This window comes from Crinia signifera, chromosome 7 (genome assembly GCF_055691185.1).
Source record: "Crinia signifera chromosome 7, ASM5569118v1, whole genome shotgun sequence".
NCBI lineage: Eukaryota > Metazoa > Chordata > Amphibia > Anura > Myobatrachidae > Crinia > Crinia signifera.
This window is the reverse complement of record NC_139223.1, coordinates 11,258,963-11,286,506: the sequence shown is the minus strand read 5'-3', so window position 1 is coordinate 11,286,506 and position 27,544 is coordinate 11,258,963. Positions and strand designations below refer to the sequence as shown.

General features: G+C 51.0%; 3 protein-coding genes across 8 annotated transcripts; 1 reads left to right on the top strand and 2 right to left on the bottom strand.

The window, feature by feature from the left end:
- Window positions 1–1,881: 1,881 nt before the first annotated feature.
- LOC146019762 (NIF3-like protein 1) lies at window positions 1,882–11,123 on the bottom strand. 3 transcript variants are annotated; one of them, XM_083152293.1, is made up of 7 exons: window positions 10,993–11,122; window positions 8,854–9,326; window positions 8,533–8,686; window positions 8,332–8,458; window positions 8,119–8,257; window positions 7,880–7,963; window positions 1,882–2,245 (listed from the first exon to the last, which is right to left on the bottom strand). In XM_083152293.1, the coding sequence occupies exons 2-7, from the start codon at window positions 9,227–9,229 to the stop codon at window positions 2,061–2,063; spliced, it is 1,065 nt and encodes a 354-aa protein (XP_083008419.1). In that variant the 5' UTR covers window positions 9,230–9,326; window positions 10,993–11,122; the 3' UTR covers window positions 1,882–2,060. The 3 variants fall into 3 exon arrangements, with proteins under 3 accessions (XP_083008419.1, XP_083008420.1, XP_083008421.1); XM_083152294.1 differs by lacking the exon at window positions 10,993–11,122 and adding an exon at window positions 10,776–10,904; XM_083152295.1 differs by lacking the exon at window positions 7,880–7,963 and having other exon boundaries at window positions 10,993–11,123.
- Window positions 11,124–12,480: 1,357 nt separating this feature from the next.
- On the bottom strand, window positions 12,481–18,800 carry NIF3L1 (NGG1 interacting factor 3 like 1). The gene is made up of 7 exons (XM_083152292.1): window positions 18,663–18,800; window positions 16,263–16,739; window positions 15,942–16,095; window positions 15,741–15,867; window positions 15,528–15,666; window positions 15,289–15,372; window positions 12,481–13,427 (listed from the first exon to the last, which is right to left on the bottom strand). Exons 2-7 carry the CDS (start codon window positions 16,690–16,692, stop codon window positions 13,243–13,245), a joined length of 1,119 nt encoding a protein of 372 aa, XP_083008418.1. The 5' UTR covers window positions 16,693–16,739; window positions 18,663–18,800; the 3' UTR covers window positions 12,481–13,242.
- Window positions 18,801–18,829: 29 nt separating this feature from the next.
- On the top strand, window positions 18,830–26,718 carry PPIL3 (peptidylprolyl isomerase like 3). 4 transcript variants are annotated; one of them, XM_083152298.1, is made up of 7 exons: window positions 18,830–18,949; window positions 19,063–19,083; window positions 19,330–19,404; window positions 20,421–20,514; window positions 20,824–20,891; window positions 21,023–21,141; window positions 26,340–26,718. In XM_083152298.1, the coding sequence occupies exons 2-7, from the start codon at window positions 19,081–19,083 to the stop codon at window positions 26,464–26,466; spliced, it is 486 nt and encodes a 161-aa protein (XP_083008424.1). In that variant the 5' UTR covers window positions 18,830–18,949; window positions 19,063–19,080; the 3' UTR covers window positions 26,467–26,718. The 4 variants fall into 4 exon arrangements, with proteins under 4 accessions (XP_083008424.1, XP_083008425.1, XP_083008426.1 ...); XM_083152299.1 differs by having other exon boundaries at window positions 18,941–18,959; XM_083152300.1 differs by having other exon boundaries at window positions 18,948–19,083; window positions 21,028–21,141.
- The last annotated feature ends 826 nt before the right edge of the window (window positions 26,719–27,544 follow it).

The window sequence follows — 27,544 nt, the reverse complement described above, 5'->3', positions numbered from 1 at the left end:
TAACAGAGGGGCTGGCACAGGAGCGGGCGCACAGAAACCAGCCAGCTCACGTGTCCAATGGTGTCTCTTGGCACTTCCATCTGAGTCCATATCAAAATACAGTAGATTGCCAGCTCTTCGGGACAGCAGTTACAGAGTATGTGGTGTGATAAAACTAAGGCACTAGAGTGTGAGCTTTTTGGGTGGCACTATAATTGTGCAGGACGTGCAGCGGCTGTACATATACAGTACAAGCGATATGGCTAACACTTACCGCTATGGCGAGTGGCTGAAATGTACCATGCTGGGAAGGGCTTGGGATTGTTTGGTCTACAGCAAGTTGGTCAACAGTCATTAGGTTGACACCTAATTCTCCCACCACGCCCTAGTGGATGATAGGGCATGAAAGACCGCCTGTCGGCACATGACGGCTCAAAAAACTGAAAAACCCCATGTCGACCAACTTGCTGTGGACCCAATGACCGTATCCGGGGGGGGGGGGGGGGGCACTTAAAATAAAACCCGCTCCACATGTGGCACATGTGGCAGCGCTGTAATCTATGCAGCACCAACATGGGATGCCCAAGTGGTAAGTATATGAAATGGGTGCAGAGTTTGCCACGTGGGTCCATGTGCACTGCACACATTATAGACAGACCACTGGAGAAGGAGACTTTGCCCGGTGGCTTAGCCGGTAGAGTGCCGGCGAGATTGATCACGGGGAGAATGCTGCTTTAAAACTGCTCCGTTACCGGGAGCCAGTGGTCAACACTCAGAATGTCAACAGCTTCTGACTATTGACAGTCCGAATGTCGACAAGGACATGTTGACACCCAAATGCCGGCATAGTTGTTTTTTTATTTTAGCCTAACCCTGTACCAATACGCAAAAAACTGCATGTCAACTTCCTTACTTGTGTCGATATTTGTGAATATCAGCATATTGGACATCGGACAGGGCTCCAAACGATTTACCGACAGTGAAAATACCAACAGTCCACATACCAACACATTTAATGTGTCAACATGCATCATACGAATGTGTACAAAATGTCGACAAAATCAAACTTTCTGCATTTACAATGTCGGAAAAAGTCGACATAAGTTTTTCATATTTTTTTTAAAATAAAACCGACTCCAGAGAGGGAGAACACAACAGCGCGCCGAGTATGGCGACTGCAGCGAGCCGTGCGAGGGGACGCGGTATACTTATATGGTGTTCATGTCGACATTTTGGTTGCGTCTGTATTTTGACTGTCAGTCAATAATGGTTGGTATTTTGACCTAAAGTCTATTCGACATTCAGGAACTGTCAACATTTTGGTGTGAACGTTCTGTCCGGACACTATTGGGGAAGAGATTCCACGTGTTATGTTCCTGTGTGGGGCTCTCCAGCGACAGCAGAGGACGGACACTTGGGGAAGAGATTCCACGTGTTATGTTCCTGTGTGGGGCTCTCCAGCGACAGAAGAGGACGGACACTATTGGGGAAGAGATTCCACGTGTTATGTTCCTGTGTGGGGCTCTCCAGCGACAGAAGAGGACGGACACTATTGGGGAAGAGATTCCACGTGTTATGTTCCTGTGTGGGGCTCTCCAGTGACAGCAGAGGACGGACACTATTGGGGAAGAGATTCCACGTGTTATGTTCCTGTGTGGGGCTCTCCAGCGACAGAAGAGGACGGACACTATTGGGGAAGAGATTCCACGTGTTATGTTCTTGTGTGGGGCTCTCCAGCGACAGAAGAGGACGGACACTATTGGGGAAGAGATTCCACGTGTTATGTTCCTGTGTGGGGCTCTCCAGCGACAGCAGAGGACGGACACTATTGGGGAAGAGATTCCACGTGTTATGTTCCTGTGTGGGGCTCTCCAGCGACAGAAGAGGACGGACAATAATCCATACAATGCTGGGAAAACTGCAACCAATTTAATAACGAAAATGAGACTCAGACGAGATGAGGATCCCGTGACTCTGACATACGAGTTTGTCTATGAAACATTACTCATGTATTACTTGTAAACTTGTATCTTGTAGACACATACAAACAGACATAAGTCCTTGGGGGTTATTGGGGTTCCTCACATCACCCGCAGAGGGTCTTCATCTGCCTCCGACAGCTCAACCTCCACCTTCCCCTCCAAAGCTTCCGTGATCTGATCGCAGAGACCCTGCAGGTACCCCCGCTCCGAATGACTGTGTCCGCACAGGATGATGCTGTGACCTTCAGCCACAGTGTTCAGCACCTCGTGATGGGACATCTCACCTGAGGAGAGACAGAAGGGGTATGCTAGGTGCCATGGGATATCGTATTTCTGTACTGGGTACTGTTCTGATAGATAGATCAGGGAGGGAGGGAGGGACGGGTGGATGGATAGATCTAGAATGGTCATTCATTATTTATATTAAAAATCTATATTCGACACTCGTCAGCCCTCTTCCAGCACCCAAAGGCATGCGACATCCGGTGCTGGAAGAGGGCTGGTGGGTGTCGGTATAGCGGATAGGGTGGCAGGAGGGCCGGCAGGTACAGAATTTGAATAAACATTTCAAAACAGTGGACGGCCCTCTGATTGGCTAAGAGAGCTCTCAGCCAATCAGAGGGCTTACATTCAGGTGGCTGCCGATTGGCTGAGAAAGCTCTCTCAGCCAATGAGGGCCGCCCAGTGCTTTGAAATAATAATTTTTTAAAAAATTCTGCCGTCCACCGCTGATTACCTCCGCCTGCCAGCTCTCCTGTCGCCCGCTCCGCTACACCGACGCCCGTCAGCCCTCCTGCTGCCTGCTGATTACCTCCGCCTGCCAGCTCTCCTGTCGCCCGCTCCGCTACACCGATGCCCGTCAGCCCTCCTGCTGCCCGCTGATTACCTCCGCCTGCCAGCTCTCCTGTCGCCCGCTCCGCTACACCGATGCCCGTCAGCCCTCCTGCTGCCTGCTGATTACCTCCGCCTGCCAGCTCTCCTGTCGCCCGCTCCGCTACACCGACGCCCGTCAGCCCTCCTGCTGCGTGCTGATTACCTCCGCCTGCCAGCTCTCCTGTCGCCCACTCCACTACACCGACGCCCGTCAGCCCTCCTGCTGCCCGCTGATTACCTCCGCCTGCCAGCTCTCCTGTCGCCCGCTCCGCTACACCGACGCCTGTCAGTCCTCCTGCTGCCCGCTGATTACCTCCGCCTGCCAGCTCTCCTGTCGCCCGCTCCGCTACACCGACGCCTGTCAGTCCTCCTGCTGCCTGCTGATTACCTCCGCCTGCCAGCTCTCCTGTCGCCCGCTCCGCTACACCGACGCCTGTCAGTCCTCCTGCTGCCTGCTGATTATCTCCGCCTGCCAGCTCTCCTGTCGCCCGCTCCGCTACACCGATGCCCGCTAGCCCTCCTGCTGCCTGCTGATTACCTCCGCCTGCCAGCTCTCCTGTTGCCCACTCCCCTACACCGATGCCCGTCAGCCCTCCTGCTGCCTGCTGATTACTTTCGCCTGCCAGCTCTCCTGTCGCCCGCTCCGCTACACCGACGCCTGTCAGCCCTCCTGCTGCCTGCTGATTACCTCCGCCTGCCAGCTCTCCTGTCGCCCGCTCCGCTACACCGACGCCTGTCAGTCCTCCTGCTGCCTGCTGATTACCTTCGCCTGCCAGCTCTCCTGTCGCCCGCTCCGCTACACCGACGCCTGTCAGTCCTCCTGCTGCCTGCTGATTACCTCCGCCTGCCAGCTCTCCTGTCGCCTGCTGATTACCTCCGCCTGCCAGCTCTCCTGTCGCCCGCTCCGCTACACCGACGCCTGTCAGTCCTCCTGCTGCCTGCTGATTACCTCCGCCTGCCAGCTCTCCTGTCGCCCGCTCCGCTACACCGATGCCCGCTAGCCCTCCTGCTGCCTGCTGATTACCTCCGCCTGCCAGCTCTCCTGTTGCCCACTCCCCTACACCGATGCCCGTCAGCCCTCCTGCTGCCTGCTGATTACTTCCGCCTGCCAGCTCTCCTGTTGCCCACTCCCCTACACCCATGCCCGTCAGCCCTCCTGCTGCCTGCTGATTACTTTCGCCTGCCAGCTCTCCTGTCGCCCGCTCCGCTACACCGACGCTTGTCAGCCCTCCTGCTGCCTGCTGATTACCTCCACCTGCCAGCTCTCCTGTTGCCCACTCCGCTACACCGACGCCCGTCAGCCCTCCTGCTGCCTGCTGATTACCTCCACCTGCCAGCTCTCCTGTCGCCCGCTCCGCTACACCGACGCCCGTCAGCCCTCCTGCTGCCCGCTGATTACCTCCGCCTGCCAGCTCTCCTGTCGCCCGCTCCGCTACACCGACGCCCGTCAGCCCTCCTGCTGCCTGCTGATTACCTCCGCCTGCTGATTACCTCCGCCTGCCAGCTCTCCTGTCGCCCACTCCGCTACACCGACACCCGTCAGCCCTCCTGCTGCCTGCTGATGACCTCCGCCTGCCAGCTCTCCTGTCGCCCGCTCCACTACACCGATGCCCGACAGCCCTCCTGCTGCCTGCTGATTACCTCCACCTGCCAGCTCTCCTGTCGCCCACTCCGCTACAATGACGCCCGTCAGCCCTCCTGCTGCCCGCTGATTACCTCCGCCTGCCAGCTCTCCTGTCGCCCGCTCCGCTACACCGACGCCTGTCAGCCCTCCTGCTGCCTGCTGATTACCTCCGCCTGCCAGCTCTCCTGTCGCCCGCTCCGCTACACCGACGCCCGTCAGCCCTCCTGCTGCCTGCTGATTACCTCCGCCTGCCAGCTCTCCTGTCGCCCGCTCCACTACACCGACGCCCGTCAGCCCTCCTGCTGCCTGCTGATTACCTCCGCCTGCCAGCTTTGCTGTTGCCCGCTCCGCTACACCGACGCCCGTCAGCCCTCCTGCTGCCTGCTGATTACCTCCGCCTGCCAGCTCTCCTGTCGCCCGCTCCGCTACACCGACGCCCGTCAGCCCTCCTGCTGCCTGCTGATTACCTCCTCCTGCCAGCTCTGCTGTTGCCCGCTCCGCTACACCGACACCCATCAGCCTTCCTGCTGCCTGCTGATTACCTCTGCCTGCCAGCTCTCCTGTCGCCTGCTGATTACCTCCACCTGCCAGCTCTCCTGTCGCCCGCTCAGCTACACCGACGCCCGTCAGCCCTCCTGCTGCCTGCTGATTACCTCCGCCTGCCAGCTCTCCTGTCGCCCGCTCCGCTACACCGACGCCCGTCAGCCCTCCTGCTGCCCGCTGATTACCTCCGCCTGCCAGCTCTCCTGTCGCCCACTCCGCTACAATGACGCCCGTCAGCCCTCCTGCTGCCCGCTGATTACCTCCGCCTGCCAGCTCTCCTGTCGCCCGCTCCGCTACACCGACGCCCGTCAGCCCTCCTGCTGCCTACTGATTACCTCCGCCTGCCAGCTCTCCTGTCGCCCGCTCCGCTACACCGACGCCCGTCAGCCCTCCTGCTGCCCGCTGATTACCTCCGCCTGCCAGCTCTGCTGTTGCCCGCTCCGCTACACCGACGCCCATCAGCCCTCCTGCTGCCTGCTGATTACCTCTGCCTGCCAGCTCTCCTGTCGCCTGCTGATTACCTCCGCCTGCCAGCTCTCCTGTTGCCCACTCCACTACAACGACGCCCGTCAGCCCTCCTGCTGCCCGCTGATTACCTCCACCTGCCAGCTCTCCTGTCGCCCGCTCCGCTACACCGACGCCCGTCAGCCCTCCTGCTGCCTGCTGATTACCTCTGCCTGCCAGCTCTCCTGTCGCCTGCTGATTACCTCCGCCTGCCAGCTCTCCTGTTGCCCACTCCACTACAACGACGCCCGTCAGCCCTCCTGCTGCCCGCTGATTACCTCCGCCTGCCAGCTCTACTGTCGCCCGCTCAGCTACACTGACGCCCGTCAGCCCTCCTGCTGCCTGCTGATCGCATGTGGTAAAAAAACACGTGATCGCACATGCAATGCAATATTATGTGCAGCAAATATTTATCAACGCGACATTTGAAAAGCGGCCCTGCGCATCGCGTCGGATGCATACAATTCTACGATTTATCGCAACGATGCAGCCGAAATCGAAGGATTGTATGCATTATCGTGTATAGTGTATGGGCACCATAAATGTCCATACACACTGGGCGATCGCTGTCATCTCTGGCTGGGATGCCGCTCACTGCATACACACTGAGCGCTTTCCCCCTGCCCGGCGCTGTCAGCAGAGGGGGTGGACGGCTATGCAGAGCCGTTCACAAAGCTGATCACCTACTGGTAATACCAGCAGATGCGCAGCTTTCCCTGCGATGATGCGGGATCATCGCCGGGCCATACACACTGGGCGGCTCTCAGCTAAAAATCGCCTAGTGTGTATGGTCCCTTAAGTTTAGTAAGATAACAGTTCTATTGGACAGAGGATGTTGTTCATAGCAACAAGGTTGTATTATCCTCTAGAAGGTGCTAAATAAATGAGTCGGATCTTAGTAGATGTACCCCCATAGGAACCAGAATAAGTTCCCAGACCTATGGGCAGTTGGGGCTGGTGTTCTTGCATTTGTTTTAGCCTGCCTCCAGCAGGTAAGGGAAATCCCGGGGAAGTGCTGCCAGTGTAACAATTGAATATCCCCCCTGATAGAAGAAAGCACTGGGAATACAGATTTGGGCACAGTTATTCTGCTTCAGGGGGATACGGTCATTAGGTCTACAACAACTAGGTCGACACCACTGGGTCGACATGTCATTATGTCGACACAAGCATTAGGTCGACGTGGGCAAGGTCGACCTAACACTGTTATTTGAGCCGACAGGCGGTATTTCATGCCCTACTATCCACTAGGGCGTGGTGGGAGAATAAAATACTGTGCTGAGCGCAGCGAGGCACCGTGCCCGAAGCATGGCGAGCGAAGCGAGTGATGCGGTGCACTGGAAATGTGTCCATGTAGACTGTGTCGGCATTCGGGTAAAAAAAAGTGAAAAACCCCATGTCGATCTCTTGACTGTCAACCTTGCCCATGTCGACCTAATGCTTGTGTCGACGTAATGTCCTGTTGACCTAGACCCATGTCGACCTAGTTGGTGTAGACCAAACGGTCCCAAGGCGCTGCAGGGGGAATACACATATCTATATACAGCTAGACCAGAAGCACTGGTCCATGCGGGAGGGACAGCATGCGCTCGGTCTGTAATTAGGTGCAGTAAGCATTATAGATGTCAGGTAAAAGATGAGCACAGACAGACAGCGGCCACCTCTTACCTCATTTATCTCTCCTCAGGTTCCCCCTTCATTATCAGTCAGACACACGGCAATACCAGGCCCGATATAACCGGCAATATTGCAGCATGTGACCAGATTATGGACCAGATGCACTAAGCTTCAAAAGTGATAAAATGGAGAGGGATAAACAGCCAGCCAATCAGCTCCTGCCTGACATTTTTCTAACACTGTCTGTGACATGACAGTAAGGAGCTGATTGGCTGGCTGTTTATCCCTCTCCATTTTATCACTTTTGAATCTTAGTGCATCTGGCCCTATGTCCTGTCAGTCTCAGTGACAGGCATTCTGTGCCGAACTGTAAGCGGTCAGGTTCCGTACGATCATTAATCACTGGGCATACAGTATACAAGACTATGGGGCAGAGGTATTAAGCTCAGTGAAGTGATAAAGTGTCTGGTTTTTATCACCGGCCAATCAGATCCTACCTGTGAAGTTACAGGCTCGGTTTGACACATGACAGGTAGGAGCTGATTGGCTGGTGATAAAAATCAGACACTTTATCACTTCACCGAGCTTAATAAATCTACCCCTGACTGAGGCACAGGGCTCTGGTGGGAATAGTCTATCGCAGGAATTCCGGTTACAGCAAAGGGGAGATATTTCTGTCTCATTGGTTGTAAAGGTGATCATACGCATCTCTAAACCGCCATGGTCTGTGTATGGGGCACCGCGCTGGATAAGTTACCTGTGAGGTAGAGGTCGGCTGGGACACCACTCAGGACGCTGCCTCCGGATCCGGCACATACGGCCATGACACTTACACGGGATTCTGTCAGTAAACCAGAGATAAGCGTGTAATTATTACACCGTCTGGTACAGAAGATGTAGGGTGTGACGCGCACTATTACAGGGGGTGATGGCATCAGACCTATAAACACACATATTGGAGGGATGTATGTACTAGATAACAATGATACTACCCACCTGTCCCCTTCTTCCTCCCCAGGGCGAGGCGCAGGTGTTTTAGCCCAAGGTAGCGTTTGATACGTTCCACAGCGGTTTCAATGGACACCGGTTCTGTGAGAGTGCAGAGACGGCCCATTCCCGTGTCCAGCAGGGGGGGCTATGGAGACAGAGAGGAAATCATGGCACTTCTATACAGAATTGGATTCTACCAGGTTATGGTTCATCTCTTACCTTCTGCAGGGTGAGCAGCTCAGCAGCACTATAGGCACGCGGATCCTCCGACAGGATGGCCAAAGCCTGCAGCAGTGCACTCTGGGAGCAGCTTAGACGGACGCGGCCTCCCTCTTCCGCACCGTTCCTGGAGGAGACATATAAATAGGCGTATACAGTGCGCGCTGTGTGTGACACCATATACATGGAGGACCACAGTACCTGAGAGGGAAGGTACGCATGCATGTGCCCGGCAGGGAACCCATCCTGGTCAGGATACTCTCCGACACGTCACTGCCGAACTCCAACACATGTCCGAATCCACCGGGGTACGAGAGGGATGTGGAGGGTCGGATCGGCACCGAAACACAGGGTCCTACAGGGAATGAGACAGGGGTGAAGGCCAAGACAAGAGACTGGTGGGTGGAGAGTAATGGACAGTAGGTCATGATGATATGGGAGATATCTCCTCTACACCCAATTATCATTGCTGACAAGGGCTAAATGGATATAATTATACAGACTACAGATGAAGCCCCTCACCGAGTGCTCTTCCCAGCCAGTCGTTCACCCCGTTGGACAGAGCATCGCAGGCGGTGTGCGGGGAGTAGACAGCCAGGCGATTCTCCAGGGCCTTCACCACCAGCCTCTCCTTCCAATGCCCGCAGGTCAGACGCTTCAAGGACTTGAAAATGGGGGGATGATAGGACAGGACCATCTCTGCTTCTCTCGCCACCGCCTCGTCCAGAACGGACTCAGTCAGGTCATTGGTCAGTAGGATCAGCTGGACTCTGAGCGGAGGACTCGGCTCAACCAAAAGCCCGACGTTGTCCCAGCTTTCTGCCAGTGCTGGATTGACCAGGGTGTTCAGGCGGGAGACCACCGAGGCAAGATCCATGCCGAAATGGAAATAATCCATGCCAAAGATGGTGAGGAGACCACCACTGGAGCGAAGAAGAACCAAGGAGAGAACTCAGCGTCTAACCGGACAGCGACCACTGGTGAGGACAACAAGTCTATCGGGAGAGACACAGACCACAGTCTCAGGAACAGAAAGAAAAATAGGGACTACAGAGAAGGAAATATGTTCTATGCCATGCCTGGCCAATCTGAGGCACCTGAGCTGTTGTGAAACTACAAGTTCCAGCAAGCCCTGCAACAGTCTTGGTATTAGGGAATGTTCAAACTGGCAGGGCATGCTGGGATGGGTAGTTACACTCCTACACGTTGCCAACACTATCCACTCTCTCATTCCACATCCAATACCTAGTGGCAAGACGTGTCAGAAGCAGAAGTGGATCTGTGCACACGGCACAGGTAATCTGTACTTACCTATCTCCTATCCCTTAGGACAGTGGTTCTCAAACTCGGTCCTCAGGACCCCACACAGTTCACGTTTTCGAGGTCACACGGCTGGTGCACAGGTGCACTCATTACTGACTGACACATTTTAAAAGATACACAGGTGGAGCTAATTGATTCACTTGATTCTGTGAGGAGACCTGCAAAACATGCACTGCGTGGGGTCCCGAGGACCGACTTTGAGAACCTGTGCCTTTGTTACAGACCATAATAAGCCTGAGCTCCCAGGAGTGCCAGCATTCTCCCAGTTTGCCGTACAGCAAGTCATAGATAATATGCTCTAGTGACATTGCGGTCTCACCACACTGGGCATGCTGAAATCCTTCCGAACCTGGAAGCTAAGCGGTGTTGGGCCGGGTCAGTACTTGGATGTGAGACCACCAGGGAATACCCAGGTACTGTAAATAAAGAGCCACACTGTATATACCGGTCTCAGGTTGACCTGATTTCAAATCTGGGACATATCACGCATATTGTATGGAAATCACGCAGAATGTACAGCATGATGGACTTCTAACTCCCGTGACAGTGCGGGCGGCGTCACAGGGACACAGTAATTACCGAGTCACTCAGAATGACCCCATAGTTTTCTGTCTTCTCTTCCTATCGGATTTATTACCCCTTGAGAACCCCACTGACGGTCACCTTATATGCATCATGCGTTACCTATTCGCATACAGATGTAATGAACTATATAGACCTGTGCGGTTTTACCAATGACAGTTTATAGCATGTGCAGTTACATAACAGCTGGGACGTTGGCCAGGCCTCCCCTTCACATTATAGCTATCGATATATCGCCCGCATCATCCACTCTGTACCCATGATTGCGCTCTCTCACATGACTCACTCGCAGAATCAGCCATGCATTACGGCCGGCAGGAGCTCTTCTGTTGTGGCACTACAAGTCCCAGCATTCCCAGTGAGCCAACTAAGTCTGCCAGGCTTATTTATAGGCACATCTTCCTATATGACCCCTTCGCCAGCTATAAAGGTAGGGATGGACATCGATGGTCGATGTTTAATGATTTTTGAGCATGCGCAAATCATTTGACTATTTTTTTTTTTTTTCACAAAATGCATTTGATGCAATGATAACTTACCATCACATCGAAAGTTTCGATGGTGAAAGCCCAGCCATCATTTGATGGTGGGCTTCCGATGTCCATCCCTAATAAAAAGCACATGTTGGAGGGTCTTGGCATTATGGGACTTGTAGTGCACCTGGATCTTGGGAATGACCGCGTGTATTGTCACATAAATGCAGCACATATGATGAGTGGATGCCCAGCAGACGTTCCATGACTCTACCATGCTTACCAGCCACGCGGGAAACCTGCCCATGCGGCTCTGCGACCAACGACCAGCCTTTTCCTGTGCGGCTGAATGGCGGCCATCTTGGTACACCCAGCGTGTCGCCGCTTCTATCCTGGCAGATGGGCGTTGAGACGGCCATCTTGCTTCACCTAAGTACAGGAAGACGCCCAGGCGGCCATCTTTCTACACTCAATTATCGCCGCTTCATCACTGGCGTATGGGACTGGAGACGGCCATCTTGCTACACCTACGCACAGGAAGACGCTCAGGCTTTCTTTCTACACCCAGCTATCGCCGCTTCATCGCTGGCGTATGGGATTGGAGACGGCCATCTTGCTACACCTGAGCGCAGGGAGATGCTCGGCCCGCCATCTTACTACACCCAGCTATCGCTGCTTTATCACTGGCATATGGTTTTGGAGGTGGCCATCTTGCTACACCCAAGTACAGGCAGTCGCTCAGGCAGCCATCTTTTTTTTTTTATCCCCTAGCTTCACCGCTTCTTTACTGGCATATGGGGAACACAGGTTAGATACAGATTGTGCCCACCTTTAAATAATAACCACCAAAATCATTGGTTCTAGCAATTATATATACAATATTGTATTGAGTCAATTTTAAAGTTCAGTAGAGTGCTTTCAGAGTATGATGTTTGATTAAACTTTCACAAGGCATTAGATTGTGAGCTTTGTGGTTGTGCTTCTCCTGGACATGCAGCCGCTGCGCATATATCCGCCATATACAATACAAACCATATGGCTATACATTCCAATTAGCTCCATCTGACGTGCAGAGAAACTGGTGATGTCATGGCTGCAATCCACCATGCGGAAGCGCACGCTGCAGCCATGCCATCATTGAATTGCGCATTTTGGGTCACCCGTTCCTTAGCTGTGTACGCCCTGCACTGGAGCACTCTCGGCCCATATTCCTTGCCGTAAGAACAAGTCAGCTACATCGCTCATTGTGTATTGGTGATTGCACACGGTCTATAGTGATGATGTGCTGCGTATCAGGCCCAGTACTATTACTAGTGACCTTGTTTATGCCTATGACGGATGGAACATGATGGTTCGTCCTTTAATATAACTCGTTCCATCGTTCCGATGCCTGGCCCTCCAGTGTGTACCCAGCTTGTACATTGTGTCGTGTGTAACCAAAAAGTTCATTATTCCCAGGAGATCAGCAAAATGCAAGCCCTTCGGGAGAGTGGGCCCAATTCAGCCCTGATTGCTGTGGTGCGATTATTTGTCCTCACCCAGCGAGCAGGTAAACGTCACCCCACAGAAGAGAAATCCTGAACATGCGGATTTGCAGGGCTGAATAGGGCCCAGTATCCAGACATAACTGCATGCATGTGTATTCTGCAGGACCATGTGAGCGCATCACATATATGTATCCGGTGGTGTCTTGTGTACACGTGCGCTGAGCAGGATCTGTATACCGCAGAGTGTCTGCTTCTGAGGAACATTCGACTTTTGAAAATTTAAGTTAATGATAAAACACAATGGAGGCGTAGGTGCACAGTACTGTGCTGTTGCCGATAGCAACCAATGATTTCTTGCATTTCCACTAAACGAGTGAGGAGTAGAATATGTATTGATTGCTACGGGTTACAGTATTTTTTATTTGCAGCTATAACATAATTTGGCTTACATACTGATACAAAGCACTGTAAACAAGTGTGATGTAACCCATGGCAACCAGTCAGGAGCTAGCTTTTGGAATACCCTACATCTGAATCACAGAAACCCCCTGCTGAGGTGTCATAAGGGTTCAAGAGGAAACTTCATAACCTGAGATATGAGGTCATTAAACCAGGACATAAGGGACAATCGCAGAGAACTATTCCACACGTATGACTGCATAGAGTAGGGGTGGGCAACAAACGGCCCTCCAGATGTTGATGAACTATACATCCCAGCATGCCTTGCCTTATTTTTGCTATTTGTCCAAGGTGAAACTGATGCAAGGCATGCTGGGATGTGTAGTTCATTAACATCTGGAGGGCCGCTTGTTGCCCATCCCTGGCGTAGAGGGTAGCGCTGGTCAGACCACCACCTGGAGAGTATGACAGACAATGATCCTTATGCCGCTGGGGAATCCGTACAGAACTATTTAATTACATAATTTCCGCTGAGACAACTCAGAAATAGAAGTCTGTCTCCGCTACAAAGATACGTAAGATAGGCGTTCTCCTCATCCATACAGCAGAAGTCCTTGTGGGCTATTGCCGGAACGTTCTGAAATTCATCATATTATGCGCAGAGGGTCCTCATCTACCTCGGACAGCACAACCTCCACCTTCCCCTCCAGAGCCTCTGTGATCTGAGCGCAGAGACCCGGCAGGTACCCCCGCTCAGAATTACTGTGCTCGCACAGGATGACGCTGCGTCCTTCAGCCACCGCGTCCAGCACCTCGTGATGGGACATCTCACCTGAGGAGAGACAGAAGGGGTATGCTAGGTGCCATGGGAAAGGATATGCCTTCCTTATTATTGCTATCATTGCTATGATTTCTTCTGCTTTCGTTAATAAAAGTCAGTGTAAACTACATAAACTAGTCCTGAGGCTGATTCTCCGACCCCTGGCCTGTTTACATCCTGCTAGTGTTCCTTCTAGGAACTAGGGCGGGCATGCGCCGTGATGAAAAGGGGCGTGCCCGGGCTGCGCCGTGATGAAAAGGGGCGTGCCCGGGCTGCGCCGTGACGAAAAAGGGTGGGCCCAGCCGGCGGCGTCATGCAAAGGGGGCGGACCCGGCCACCCGGAAGGCTGTACACTACCGGTCACAACAGTGGTGACAAAGGCAGGCTGTTTTAGCGGGGCGCTGCCAGAGGGGCAGGGCACATTTTGCACTTTAAAAATCGGGCAAGGCGTAGCGCCCCGCTAAAACAGCCTAGCGTAAACACTATCTTGCTATCTATTCACCACCCACTTGCTTGCACCTTTTGTAATCTGTCTGTCTCCCCCCTCCTACTAGATTGTAAGCGCCTCCGAGCAGGGCCCTCTTCCCTCCTGTTGTCAAAGCCCTCTTCTCTTCACATGTCACTCACAGCTCTCCTATACTCCAACACTCAGTGACCATCTTTGTCCGCATACTCATCTCCATCATTGGCCTCAAGCCTCTAGTTGTATGTTGATTGAGTCCTCACTACTTATATCCAAGCTGTAATGTGTATTGATCTGTGGCGCTCTTTATTTGTACTGTATTTTTGATATTTATTCAATGTAATACTATTTTGTCTCCCTATACTGTTCCTTTGTACGGTGCTGCAAAACACTTGTGGCGCATTATAAATAAAATTATAATAATAAATAATAATAATAATAATAAACTGACTCTTAATACAGCCGCTGGTTGCTGGAGATGAGGCGGGTGCGAACGTTAGCCACCTGCCCGGGCAGGAAACGCCAGGCAGTTGGATGGGGTCAGGATGATTGGAATAGAGCAGTGGACTAAATCATACGAGACTGACTGCTGCACAGGGCACGGTCAGTCGCAGCAATAACAAATCAGTCACAAGAAGGGTGAAAACGTTTTCTGTCTGTGGGACATTCCCTATGGTGCCCAAAAACTTCTGCGATCAGAAGCCGATACAATTTCCTATCGCATCTCAAGTGCTTTTTTCCAACACCCGATGTCACATGCCACCTGCGATAACACATCGGGTGCTGGGAACCGGCTAGCGAGCGGCGGTGTACAGGAGCGGGCGGCAAATGGGCTGGCAGGAGGTGACAAGTCACGCCCGCTGGCAGCCCTCCTGTAACCCACTGCCAGCTCCGCTGACTATCACCGCAGATCACATGTGGTTAATAACCATATGCAATGCGAGAGATACTATGTGCAGCCCATAATATCTGGCGACGTGAGATTCGACCGCAGGTGCTGCACGTCAGGTGATACAAGCAATCCGTCACATCGATTTATTGAAATCTCATGTAATATCTCACATGTGTATGGGCACCAATAGCATGATCTTATATGATAGGTCTCATTATTTGCAGCAGTATACATATGCATTATAGAATTCATTCTAGAACCCTGTCTCGTTTAAAACCGTACAGTTCCTCTTCCCTTTCTGGGTGCTGTGCTGTTTCCAGCACAGTGTGGTCTGTATTTCAGCCCTGATATGTAGACAGAGCAGAGTGTGACACCCAGACAGGGAAGAGGAACTGCAGAGGTTTTTAAAGAGGCAGGGTTCTAGAGCGAACACCACATTAACATGTAAGAGCTAAGCTATCATCAGACACCTAAAACAAGCATTGTCCGTGTATGAAGCACCACGCTGGATACGTTACCTGTGAGGTAGAGGTCGGCTGGGACACCACTAAGGACGCTGCCTCCGGATCCGGCACATACGGCCATGACACTTACACGGCGATCTGTCAGTAAACCAGAGATAAGCGTGTAATTATTACACCGTCTGGTACAGAAGATGTAGGGTGTGACGCGCACTATTACAGGGGGTGATGGCATCAGACCTATAAACACACATATAGGAGGGATGTATGTACTAGATAACAACGATACTACCCACCTGTCCCCTTCTTCCTCCCCAGGGCGAGGCGCAGGTGTTTTAGCCCAAGGTAACGTTTGATACGTTCCACAGCGGTTTCAATGGACACTGGTTCTGTGAGAGTGCAGAGACGGCCCATTCCCGTGTCCAGCAGGGGGGGCTATGGAGACAGAGAGGAAATCATAGCACTTCTATACAGGATTGGATTCTACCAGGTTATGGTTCATCTCTTACCTTCTGCAGGGTGAGCAGCTCAGCAGCACTATAGGCACGCGGATCCTCCGACAGGATGGCCAAGGCCTGCAGCAGTGCACTCTGGGAGCAGCTTAGACGGACGCGGCCTCCCTCTTCCCCACCGTTCCTGGAGGAGACATATAAATAGGCGTATACAGTGCGCGCTGTGTGTGACACCATATACATGGAGGACCACAGTACCTGAGAGGGAAGGTACGCATGCATGTGCCCGGCAGGGAACCCATCCTGGTCAGGATACTCTCCGACACGTCACTGCCGAACTCCAACACATGTCCGAATCCACCGGGGTGAGAGAGGGATGTGGAGGGTCGGATCGGCACCGAAACGCAGGGTCCTACAGGGAATGAGACAGGGGTGAAGGCCAAGACAAGAGACTGGTGGGTGGAGAGTAATGGACAGTAGGTCATGATGGTATGGGAGATATCTCCTCTACACCCAATTATCATTGCTGACAAGGGCTAAATGGATATAATTATACAGACTACAGATGAAGCCCCTCACCGAGTGCTCTTCCCAGCCAGTCGTTCACCCCGTTGGACAGAGCATCGCAGGCGGTGTGCGGGGAGTAGACAGCCAGGCGATTCTCCAGGGCCTTCACCACCAGCCTCTCCTTCCAATGCCCGCAGGTCAGACGCTTCAAGGACTTGAAAATGGGGGGATGATAGGACAGAACCATCTGTACTTTCCTCGCCACCGCCTCCTCCAGAACAGACTCCGTCAGATCATTGGTCAGCATGAGCGTCTGGACAGAGTGCGGGGGACTTGGCTCAACCAAAAGCCCAACATTGTCCCAGCTTTCTGCCAGTGCTGGTGGGGCCAGGGCATTAAGGCGGGAGACCACCAAGGCAAGATCCATGACACAGCGGCGAGGAGACCACCGCAGAAGCGAAGACGAACCAAGGAGAGGCCTCAGCGCCCAACTGGACAGCATTCAGGGTTAGGGACAACAGGGTCTGTCGGCAACACACGGACTTCGGTCTGAGGAACAGAGAAAAAATGAGGGACTGCGCAGACACGGACATGTTATCTACTCAAAACAGCACAACAATTTAACTACATTAATGGGATGGAAACGTGCAAGCAGCATAATTACCACTGTACAGCCATATCATGTAGTGCTTCTATTGTGGAACCATAAGTCATACTTGCCTACCCTCCCGCTTTTAGCGGGAGGCTCCCGGATTTTACAGGAGCCTCCCGCTGCCCCGCAAACCGGCTCTATCCTCCCGGTTTTTGGGACCCCCTCCCTAGAGAGACAGACTGCGCATGCGCGCATCACAGCCGGCCACCGCGAGTAACGGTGGCCGAGCTGAGAGGTAGTCAGTCTAGTGCTGCTGATCACCGGGAGTAGGAGAGAGTGAGACTGACAGCAGCCAGGGCTCTGCACGGCTGAGGCTGGCCCCGCCTACCACACTCAGAGCAGCAGCAGCAGCCAGGCTCCGTGTATCAGGGGCACATGCCATGCTCCTGCCTCTTCCTTCCTGCTTCTATGTCTGCCTACAGAGAGCTCAGCTGCCTGCTCCACTACACTGCCGGGTCCCTGCACTTCCACAGGAGGGAGAACACAGCCAGGTGAGAGCTGTATCTCCTGGGGCAAAGGGTAGGCTGTATAAAAGGTGTGTGTGTTATTTAGGAGTTGGCTGTGTGTTTTAATGGCTTTAATATGATTTGGGGGAGGAGGGGGGGTGTATAGTGTAATGGTGTGGTGTGTGTGTGTAATGTAATAGCAGTGTGTGTGTGTACTGGCTGTAATATGGCGTGCTGTGTATAATTTAATATAATGGTGTGTGTGTGTGTGTACTGGTTGTAATATGTGTGTGTATGGGGGAGCTGTGCGTAACGCAGGGCTAGACAAACCCCGGTGCCAAGTCTCAATGGTGACCAGACCCTGCTGGTGACCAGATTTGCCAGGCATCTGATCACGCTGTGAGTGGTGGTTTGTGTTAATGCAACAGCCGGGCAGAGTGGGGGACAATCCCCCTGATTCCCCCTGGCTCCGGCTGTGTCAGATCAAGTCCGCAGTGTGGAGATGGCTTGCGACCAATCGGAGCTCGCACTTCGGGAGCCAAGCAGGAGCAACAGTGGTGGCTCCTGACTGGCTGTCGGACCACAAGCTCCAATTGGCCCTAAAGTTTTGACATAGCCACGATGCGGACCTGATCTAATACAGCCGGAGCCAGGTGGATTGTCCCCTACTCTGCCCAGCTTTTGTCATATAATAGGCATTGCGGTGTAATTTTTTGCGCGCCTACGGCGCGCACTATCACGGTCTTTTACTTGTTTAGTTCCCACACTTTCATCCTGGCTCATACATTTTTAAACATTTGCCAAGCCCTGGTGTAATGTAATAGCGTGTATGTACTGGGTGTAATATGGGGGAATGTGTGTAATGTAATATAGTGGTGTGTACTGACTGCAATATGAGGGGAGGGTTGTGGGGTAGATGTGTGTAATGCATACTTATATATGTATAGGCAGCAAAAGAGGCAGAAGTTGTCTTTCACATGTTTAGTGCAGTGTGACAAGGAAGCAACATTCGTAACTGAATCAGGCCCAAAGTGGTCCAGAGTTTTCTTCTGCCACTGCAGGAAAACCCCATAGTGGCCATAGGTGCGCCCATAGGTGAAGTTAGACATGCCCACTGGGCGGAGCATGACACACCCTCTCAGCGACACGTTGTGTTCTTTTAGCAGCTCAAATCTCCCTGAAATTAGTTTTCAAAAGTAGGCAAGTATGCCATAAGTCCCAGCATCCCCCATGAGCTACAAAATGTTGTAGTGTCCTGGGACTTGTTGTTCCCCTGCATTACGATGGGTAATATAAATTCAGCAATTACCCAGAATATATAATTATATATAGAGCCCCAGGGCAGGGTTATATGACACTTCATGAGCTTCTTACCAGCCGGGTGGAACCTTCCCATGCAATGCAGCGCTATGGCGCGGCCATCTTTCTACACCCAACACACTACCACTTCCTATGTAGCTGGACGGACGCCATATTGCTACACCCGACGCTTTTTTAGAGGCATACGAGCTAACTGACGGCCACCCTGCTACACCTGCTTTACAGGAAGTCGTTGAGGCGGCCATCTTGCTACACCTACAGTAGTGTAAAACAGAGGCGGACATCTTGCTACACCCAGACAGGCGGGAGGATAGGAAGGGGCGGTCACGTTGGTGCACCCGGTAAGTGAGAGTGAGTGACACGATGCCGTCCGGTCTGTGGATTATACCGGCGGTATAGGAGGGACGGGAGGTGCTCTGGTGTCTTCTAACCCCCGTGTTTCCTCTACTTACAGGCGCCGGTGAGGGACATAATGGTGAGTATCGCGCATCATCCCCTAGGTCACAATGTTCTGCACTGGTTCCACCACAGCTAAAATTGGGATGTTTATGGGAATTGTAGTCATTTCCCAGTATGGCAGTGGTGGTAGTGGGCCAGGTAGCAGGGAATGGTCTGCGGCTTCAGTTATAACAGGGTGCAGTGGAGAGGGTAGCACTGAACGGCGTATCTTAGCCTTACATGTGTATAATAATAATCCATCTCTTCCCCACATGTCTCTCAGGCTGTGACGCTGCACACGGAATTGGGTGACATTAAAGTGGAGGTGTTCTGCGAGAGAGCCCCGAAGGCCAGCGAGGTAAGTAGGTCACCCCATCTCCGTCCCCCCATACTTGTCTACCTGACCCTCTCCATGAGGGACACAATGCTCTGTTCCTGGACTTCCCTGGTAATCTATGATTGCCATCACCTGTGGGGAGCTAGGTCATTGATAAGAAAGGTGTCACCATAGGTGACGGCAATCATACATTACCAGGGAAGCCCAGGAACAGAGCATAGTGTCCTCCTGGAGAGGGGCATGCTGGGGGGTATGGATAATGTATGATTGCCAGCACCTGTGGGGAGCTAGGTCATTGATAAGAAAGGTGTCACCACAGGTGCTGGCAATCATACATTACCAGGGAAGCCCAGGAGCAGAGCATTGTGTCCTCCTGGAGAGGGGCATGCTGGGAGGTATGGATAATGTATGATTGCCAGCACCTGTGGGGAGCTAGGTAACTGATAAGAAAGGTGTCACCACAGGTGCTGGCAATCATACATTACCAGGGAAGCCCAGGAGCAGAGCATTGTGTCCTCCTGGAGAGGGGCATGCTGGGAGGTATGGATAATGTATGATTGCCATCACCTGTGGGGGGCTAGGTAACTGATAAGAAAGGTGTCACCACAGGTGCTGGCAATCATACATTACCAGGGAAGCCCAGGAACAGAGCATTGTGTCCTCCTGGAGAGGGGCATGCTGGGAGGTATGGATAATGTATGATTACCATCACCTGTGGGAGCTGGGTAACTGATAAGAAAGGTGTCACCACAGGTGCTGGCAATCATACATTACCAGGGAAGCCCAGGAACAGAGCATTGTGTCCTCCTGGAGAGGGGCATGCTGGGAGGTATGGATAATGTAGGATTGCCAGCACCTGTGGGGAGCTAGGTCATTGATAAGAAAGGTGTCACCACAGGTGATGGCAATCCTACATTACCAGGGAAGTCCAGGAACAGAGCATTTTCTCCCTCATGGAGAGGGTCAGGTAGGCAAGTATGCGTCACCCCTGTTCCCCCGAAATTTACCAGTCCCTCACACGTCTCATTCTCCCATAGAACTTTCTGGCTCTGTGCGCCAGCAACTACTATAACGGCTGCCTATTCCACCGCAACATCAAAGGCTTCATGGTGCAGACGGGGGACCCCACAGGTGAGTAAATCAGGGATAGGTCCAAGACATACGTGTGTGTGGGCTCGCTCTGCAGGCTTGTTCCCCAGCTAATGGATCTTGCTGTGCTTAGATTAGAGGTGCAATATGGAGGACTCCGCGGGTGGCACGGCAATCAACGCCAACTTTACCATTTACATAATAGGCGCAATCTATGCTCGCTGCCCCCGATATTGGATTCCACCTCCCTCTATTCAATTTATGCCCCATCTGCCATTTTTACACCAACATTAACTATATATAATGCCCCCTAACTCCACTCTTACCCTGCTCTCTCCGTCTCCTCCTCAGGTACAGGGAAGGGTGGGCAGAGCATCTGGGGACGCAAGTTTGAAGATGAGTACAGTGAGTACCTGAAGGTATGTAGGAGCCGGTGGACCTAACCAGTGTGATGCGACTGTGGCTTCCATGCGCCAGAGTGACTTGTATTCTTCTAATTTTGTCCCTATCCGTAACTCATGTTATTCTTGTCCCCCCCCCCCCCCCCCAGCACAGTGTGCGAGGCGTGGTCTCCATGGCCAACAGCGGCCCCAACACAAACAGCTCTCAGTTCTTCATCACGTACGGGAAGCAGCCTCACCTGGACATGAAGTACACAATATTCGGAAAGTAAGGAGTCCGCAGTGACCTGTGGTACTATAGTGAACAAGAAAAGGAGGGGGTGGTCACCCGCACAGGATCCTCCTTGTGGTAGGAGGAAATTATGGACCCCCCAAGGTTTTGTAATAACTAGCGTGTAGTCAACAGAATCTCATTTGTGGGAGGTGTGCGACCACTGGACACTTAAGGAACAACTTTAATAAAGAGAAAGAAAAAGCGTGTCCTTAACGGGTGCACCTGAAAAGTCCTTAACAATAAAATTTAACTTTTAATAATGTTTATTAAAACTCAAGCGAAATATGACAAACACACAAGTAACATAGACATGTGGATACAAGGGAAAGGATAGGTGTGTTTATTTAAAATCGGTGGCCTACTCGTGTCGCACTGTTCTATATAACAGGTTTTAATAACCACGTTTGTATCTGCACCTTAGAGGTTAATAAAGATAATGCCGCGTCAGTGTTTTATGTCGTGTCTTAAGTCGTAAAATCTTAGGTAGTGTCTATATCTATCCCCAAATCAAGTAATAATTCTCTTAACTGAGATGAGAGAGAAACACACACCTAGGGGGTCAGTGCCTTTATTAGTATAGGCAAAATCCCTTCTGTTGATTCTGTGTCGTCTCACAAACTGTATGTTAAATCTTTAGGCCCCTTTAGATAGTGCCGTATTTTACATCATCAGGGTGCCAATACATACAGTCCGACAATTTTCTGCAACACCTTTATTTAATTCAGATGTCGAAAAAAATATATGTGGTATGTCCACTACTACCTGTCGACACCAGGTTTTACGTGTGAATGCAGCAGAAGATGTTGTTATATTTCTAAGCCACAAAATCTGTGTGTAGGATAAAATCTCCTTCCTGCAGCCCAATTTTTAATCTGACAAATAAAGATTTTAAGTCAGATTTATATGGGGTGTGTCAATCGTCGTATGTCGACACAAAATATATGAATCAGAAAGGTGTGTGCTGTCTACATCACACGGTAGATATCTACACAGGCTTGCAGGAGGGGATAGTTATTTGTTCAAAAGACACTTTATTTAGACATGTTGCAACATTTGTGTTATACGTAAGATCATGAGCTCATGTAGTTTGATTGTGATAATTATTTAACACATAGTAGTTCTATGTTGCATTTGACAACGGATAGTTACAATATCACTGCTGCCTGCACATTTAAATGGGGTAGGCTGCGATAGTGTCTCCCATTATGTATGCAGACAAAGGAGAGTGCAGGAATAATAATAAAAATTCCCTGCAGCATATACTGTACACATGTACCGTGGAGGTAGAGGGTTTAGTTGGCATATCTCTCAGCTCTATGGCTGTGTGGCCAACCCCCTATCTCGCCAGTAATATGCGGGGTTACGTGGTGAGCTATGTAAATGACACAATCTCATTAAAGTGCCAGGTATTAAAGCTAAAGTCAGGCTACCGCCGTTGCCCGTCTGATCGATTGCGGGAACAACAGCCGGTACTAGAAATTAGCCAAGCTCAAGTATAACCTGTGGGTGAAAAATGCATAAATCAAAACAGTGCTAAGTATAGGCGAACGAGAAGGCACCACCGCTAGCCGGCGCGCGCTTCGCCTCCAGCTTTTTCAAGGCTTGAAAAAGCTGGAGGCGAAGCGCGCGCCGGCTAGCGGTGGTGCCTACTCGTTCGCCTATACTTAGCACTGTATTTTGATTTATGCATTTTTCACCCACAGGTTATACTTGAGCTTGGCTAATTTCTAGTACCGGCTGTTGTTCCCGCAATCGATCAGACGGGCAACGGCGGTAGCCTGACTTTAGCTTTAATACCTGGCACTTTAATGAGATTGTGTCATTTACATAGCTCACCACGTAACCCCGCATATTACTGGCGAGATAGGGGGTTGGCCACACAGCCATAGAGCTGAGAGATATGCCAACTAAACCCTCTACCTCCACGGTACATGTGTACAGTATATGCTGCAGGGAATTTTTATTATTATTCCTGCACTCTCCTTTGTCTGCATACATAATGGGAGACACTATCGCAGCCTACCCCATTTAAATGTGCAGGCAGCAGTGATATTGTAACTATCCGTTGTCAAATGCAACATAGAACTACTATGTGTTAAATAATTATCACAATCAAACTACATGAGCTCATGATCTTACGTATAACACAAATGTTGCAACATGTCTAAATAAAGTGTCTTTTTGAACAAATAACTATCCCCTCCTGCAAGCCTGTGTAGATATCTACCGTGTGATGTAGACAGCACACACCTTACTGATTCATATATTTTGTGTCGACATACGACGATTGACACACCCCATATAAATCTGACTTAAAATCTTTATTTGTCAGATTAAAAATTGGGCTGCAGGAAGGAGATTTTATCCTACACACAGATTTTGTGGCTTAGAAATATAACAACATCTTCTGCTGCATTCACACGTAAAACCTGGTGTCGACAGGTAGTAGTGGACATACCACATATATTTTTTTCGACATCTGAATTAAATAAAGGTGTTGCAGAAAATTGTCGGACTGTATGTATTGGCACCCTGATGATGTAAAATACGGCACTATCTAAAGGGGCCTAAAGATTTAACATACAGTTTGTGAGACGACACAGAATCAACAGAAGGGATTTTGCCTATACTAATAAAGGCACTGACCCCCTAGGTGTGTGTTTCTCTCTCATCTCAGTTAAGAGAATTATTACTTGATTTGGGGATAGATATAGACACTACCTAAGATTTTACGACTTAAGACACGACATAAAACACTGATGCGGCATTATCTTTATTAACCTCTAAGGTGCAGATACAAACGTGGTTATTAAAACCTGTTATATAGAACAGTGCGACACGAGTAGGCCACCGATTTTAAATAAACACACCTATCCTTTCCCTTGTATCCACATGTCTATGTTACTTGTGTGTTTGTCATATTTCGCTTGAGTTTTAATAAACATTATTAAAAGTTAAATTTTATTGTTAAGGACCTTTCAGGTGCACCCGTTAAGGACACGCTTTTTCTTTCTCTTTATTAAAGTTGTACTATAGTGAACGTGTTTCGCTCAGAACGATACATTGGGCCTGATTCAGAGTTGTCCAATGTTAAGTGACCGCTGCGTTCCTGCTCGCAGTGGGGAAGTGACCATTTGGTGTTGTCCGCAGGGACTGGTTGCAGAAATGTAGGTGTGTCAAAGCCATTTTCAGTGGCGTTTATTATTTAGCTGCATACTAGTTTGTGCAAAAACATGGCGTCTGTCACTATTACTGTGTTCAGGCTGCGGAGCCATAGGCCAACTCTGCTCTGATGTTCATCATTTTTGCATGTAGGCTGCAAATGTGTGTTCCGTTATCAATGAGTGTGCGATGGTCGGCGCTTCTAATTTCTGGACTGCAGCATACCTCGCTGATCGCAGCCTGGACAATAGCACTTGCATTGTGTAGATTTCTGAATCCGGCCCATTGTCCCCTTCGGGAAGACTCTGTTATGGAGATTACTGATCAGCACATTTTATATAGCTGATCACTGTTCCGTCCTGCATTAGCATGCATGGAGTCGCTAACCCTAACGCATGCAATCATGGAAGAGCACATACACATTGACTGATATGGTGATCTGATCTGTCTGACCGGACAGTATTTCCGGGTGTACCTGCCTTTAAATCCATGGGCGTTTCAGATATAGAAATAATTGACGTGATGGCTTGTCATGGGCGTGTTTCAGCATCGACTGTGTCGTATCCACCTGTGGAATTGTAGAGTGCTCTGATATGCAAAGTGAGCACTGCAGGGTATGTTCTGTCTGTCGCACGGTGTTGCACAAGGGGAAGGCTCAGTCTGTCGCACCATAGTGCACAAGGGGAAGGCTCAGTCTGTTGCACGGTGGTGCACAAGAGGAAGGCTCAGTCTGTTGCACGGTGGTGCACAAGGGGAAGGCTCAGTCTGTTGCATGGTAGTGCACAAGGGGAAGGCTCAGTCTGTTGCACGGTGGTGCACAAGAGGAAGGCTCAGTCTGTTGCACGGTGGTGCACAAGGGGAAGGCTCAGTCTGTTGCACGGTGGTGCACAAGAGGAAGGCTCAGTCTGTTGCACGGTGGTGCACAAGGGGAAGGCTCAGTCTGTTGCATGGTGGTGCACAAGGGGAAGGCTCAGTCTGTTGCACAGTGGTGCACAAGAGGAAGGCTCAGTCTGTTGCACGGTGGTGCACAAGGGGAAGGCTCAGTCTGTTGCACGGTGGTGCACAAGAGGAAGGCTCAGTCTGTTGCACGGTGGTGCACAAGGGGAAGGCTCAGTCTGTTGCACGGTAGTGCACAAGGGGAAGGCTCAGTCTGTAGCACGGTGGTGCACAAGGGGAAGGCTCAGTCTGTTGCACGGTGGTGCACAAGGGGAAGGCTCAGACTGTTGCACGGTAGTGCACAAGGGGAAGGCTCAGTCTGTTGCACGGTAGTGCACAAGGGGAAGGCTCAGTCTGTTGCACGGTGGTGCACAAGGGGAAGGCTCAGTCTGTTGCACGGTGGTGCACAAGGGGAAGGCTCAGTCTGTTGCACGGTGGTGCACAAGGGGAAGGCTCAGTCTGTTGCACGGTAGTGCACAAGGGGAAGGCTCAGTCTGTTGCACGGTGGTGCACAAGGGGAAGGCTCAGTCTGTTGCACGGTGGTGCACAAGGGGAAGGCTCAGTCTGTTGCACGGTGGTGCACAAGGAGAAGGCTCAGTCTGTTGCACGGTGGTGCACAAGAGAAAGGCTCAGTCTGTTGCACGGTGGTGCACAAGGGGAAGGCTCAGTCTGTTGCACGGTGGTGCACAAGGGAAAGGCTCTAGCTGACCTTTCCATATTTTCTCACTTGCAGACCCAGGAGTAATCGTGCATGAGCTGTGTGCACCTCTGCATCTGGCCAGTTGTGTCTGAGAGACAGTTTATGTGATAAGGGCCCTGATCACTGGGCCAATGGCTGGTATAGTATATTGGGGTATAACATTATAGATCAGGGATTGCTAAGCTTGACACTCCAGCTGTTGTTGAACTACGCATCCTAGCATGTCCAGGGCATGCTGGGATGTGTAGTTCAACAACAGCTGGAATGTCAAGGTTAGCCATCACTGTTATAGATAGCGGTGCACTATATTGTAAGAATTACATTTGGGTGCTGGTCTAACTAGCTGGACATCATTACCTCCCGGGCTGATCTGTGTATTTCTTTCCCGATGTAGAGTGATCGATGGTCTGGACACCCTGGACGAGTTGGAGAAGCTGCAGGTACATGAGAAATCGTTTCGTCCCCTGACTGAAGTGCGGATAAAGGATATCACCATTCACGCCAACCCCTTTGCCCTCTGACCTCTGCTGTCCAGTGGAACACCAGTGCTACAATGTGTATCGTACATAATATCATCACCATCTCCTCTCAATGAGTGGCTGCAGTGTGTGCAGGGGATTATCCTGTGCTGCAGTCTATGCCTTACATAATACCATCACCATCTCATCCCAATCAGAGATTGCGGTGTCTGGGGGGATTGTCCTATGCTGCAGTCTGTATTTTGTATATAGGAAACTTTATTTTGTCTGCAAAAATAAACTTTTTTTATTGAATTTTCACACATTATCTGTGACATGCTCACAACAACTCGCCATAGGGAGTGTCAGGAAATGGGGTGGATTCATAGCTTATGGCCAATAAAGGGTTTAGGAAAGGCGCTTCAAAATCTAAGAAAGGTCGCTGCCTCTCAGTTGTACTAGAAGTATCTATCCCTATATATCCAGGACAGTTTTTTTTTTTTTTTTTTTTCAGTGTGAATGGTTCAACCCGTGTTGAAATTACCGGGTCTCCAACCCTTATTTTTACCCGGGTTGGAAACCTGGGTATGCAGACACAGGTTGACCCATTCACACTGCAAAAAAAAACAGTGTTAAAAGGCAAATTACTGGGTACTTGTTTCCTAGCACGGCGCCCCATTTCTGTATGTACGGTACCGTAGTGAAATCACATTGCATGCCGCTTTATAGTGGTGTGCGGTGCAATGCGATTTCAGTAACACTCATTGTGATTCCCGCCCCCTGTCACATCCTCTCAGAAATCATTCTGAGGTGATTTTCGTATTTTGTGAAAGGTGACGATATGGCTGCTTCGCTGAATATGTTCTCATTGCCTCAGACAGAGGAGGAGGCTATTGAGTTTTTTCAGCGCCATGATCTCCTACCGGTGGCGCAGAATTGCGCAAATGGACACATAATGCGCCTAAGTGTGAAGGAAAGTATGTGGCGGTGCCATGTCAAGGTTTGCTGCCTAAAGGTGAGCCTCAGTGCGGCACACTGATTCCAGGGTGCCGCTTAGCCTTTCTCACCTTGGTGAGGTTCATATATTCCTGGGCGCAGGAGCTGACATCCATAGACTACTGGCAGCAACAGCTGGATATGT

Coding starts and splice junctions, on each gene's coding strand:
- LOC146019762 (XM_083152293.1), bottom strand. CDS start 9,229: ATGGATTATTTCCATTTCGGCATGGATCTTGCCTCGGTGGTCTCCCGC. Junction 8,687..8,853: donor CTGGCTGGGAAGAGCACTCG/GTGAGGGGCTTC, acceptor CATTCCCTGTAG/GACCCTGTGTTTCGGTGCCG. Junction 7,964..8,118: donor GGGGAGGAAGAAGGGGACAG/GTGGGTAGTATC, acceptor GTTTACTGACAG/AATCCCGTGTAAGTGTCATG.
- PPIL3 (XM_083152298.1), top strand. Junction 19,405..20,420: donor GAGCCCCGAAGGCCAGCGAG/GTAAGTAGGTCA, acceptor ATTCTCCCATAG/AACTTTCTGGCTCTGTGCGC. Junction 21,142..26,339: donor AAGTACACAATATTCGGAAA/GTAAGGAGTCCG, acceptor TTCCCGATGTAG/AGTGATCGATGGTCTGGACA.
- NIF3L1 (XM_083152292.1), bottom strand. CDS start 16,692: ATGCTGTCCAGTTGGGCGCTGAGGCCTCTCCTTGGTTCGTCTTCGCTT. Junction 15,373..15,527: donor GGGGAGGAAGAAGGGGACAG/GTGGGTAGTATC, acceptor GTTTACTGACAG/ATCGCCGTGTAAGTGTCATG. Junction 13,428..15,288: donor AGCCGACCTCTACCTCACAG/GTAACGTATCCA, acceptor GTCTCTCCTCAG/GTGAGATGTCCCATCACGAG.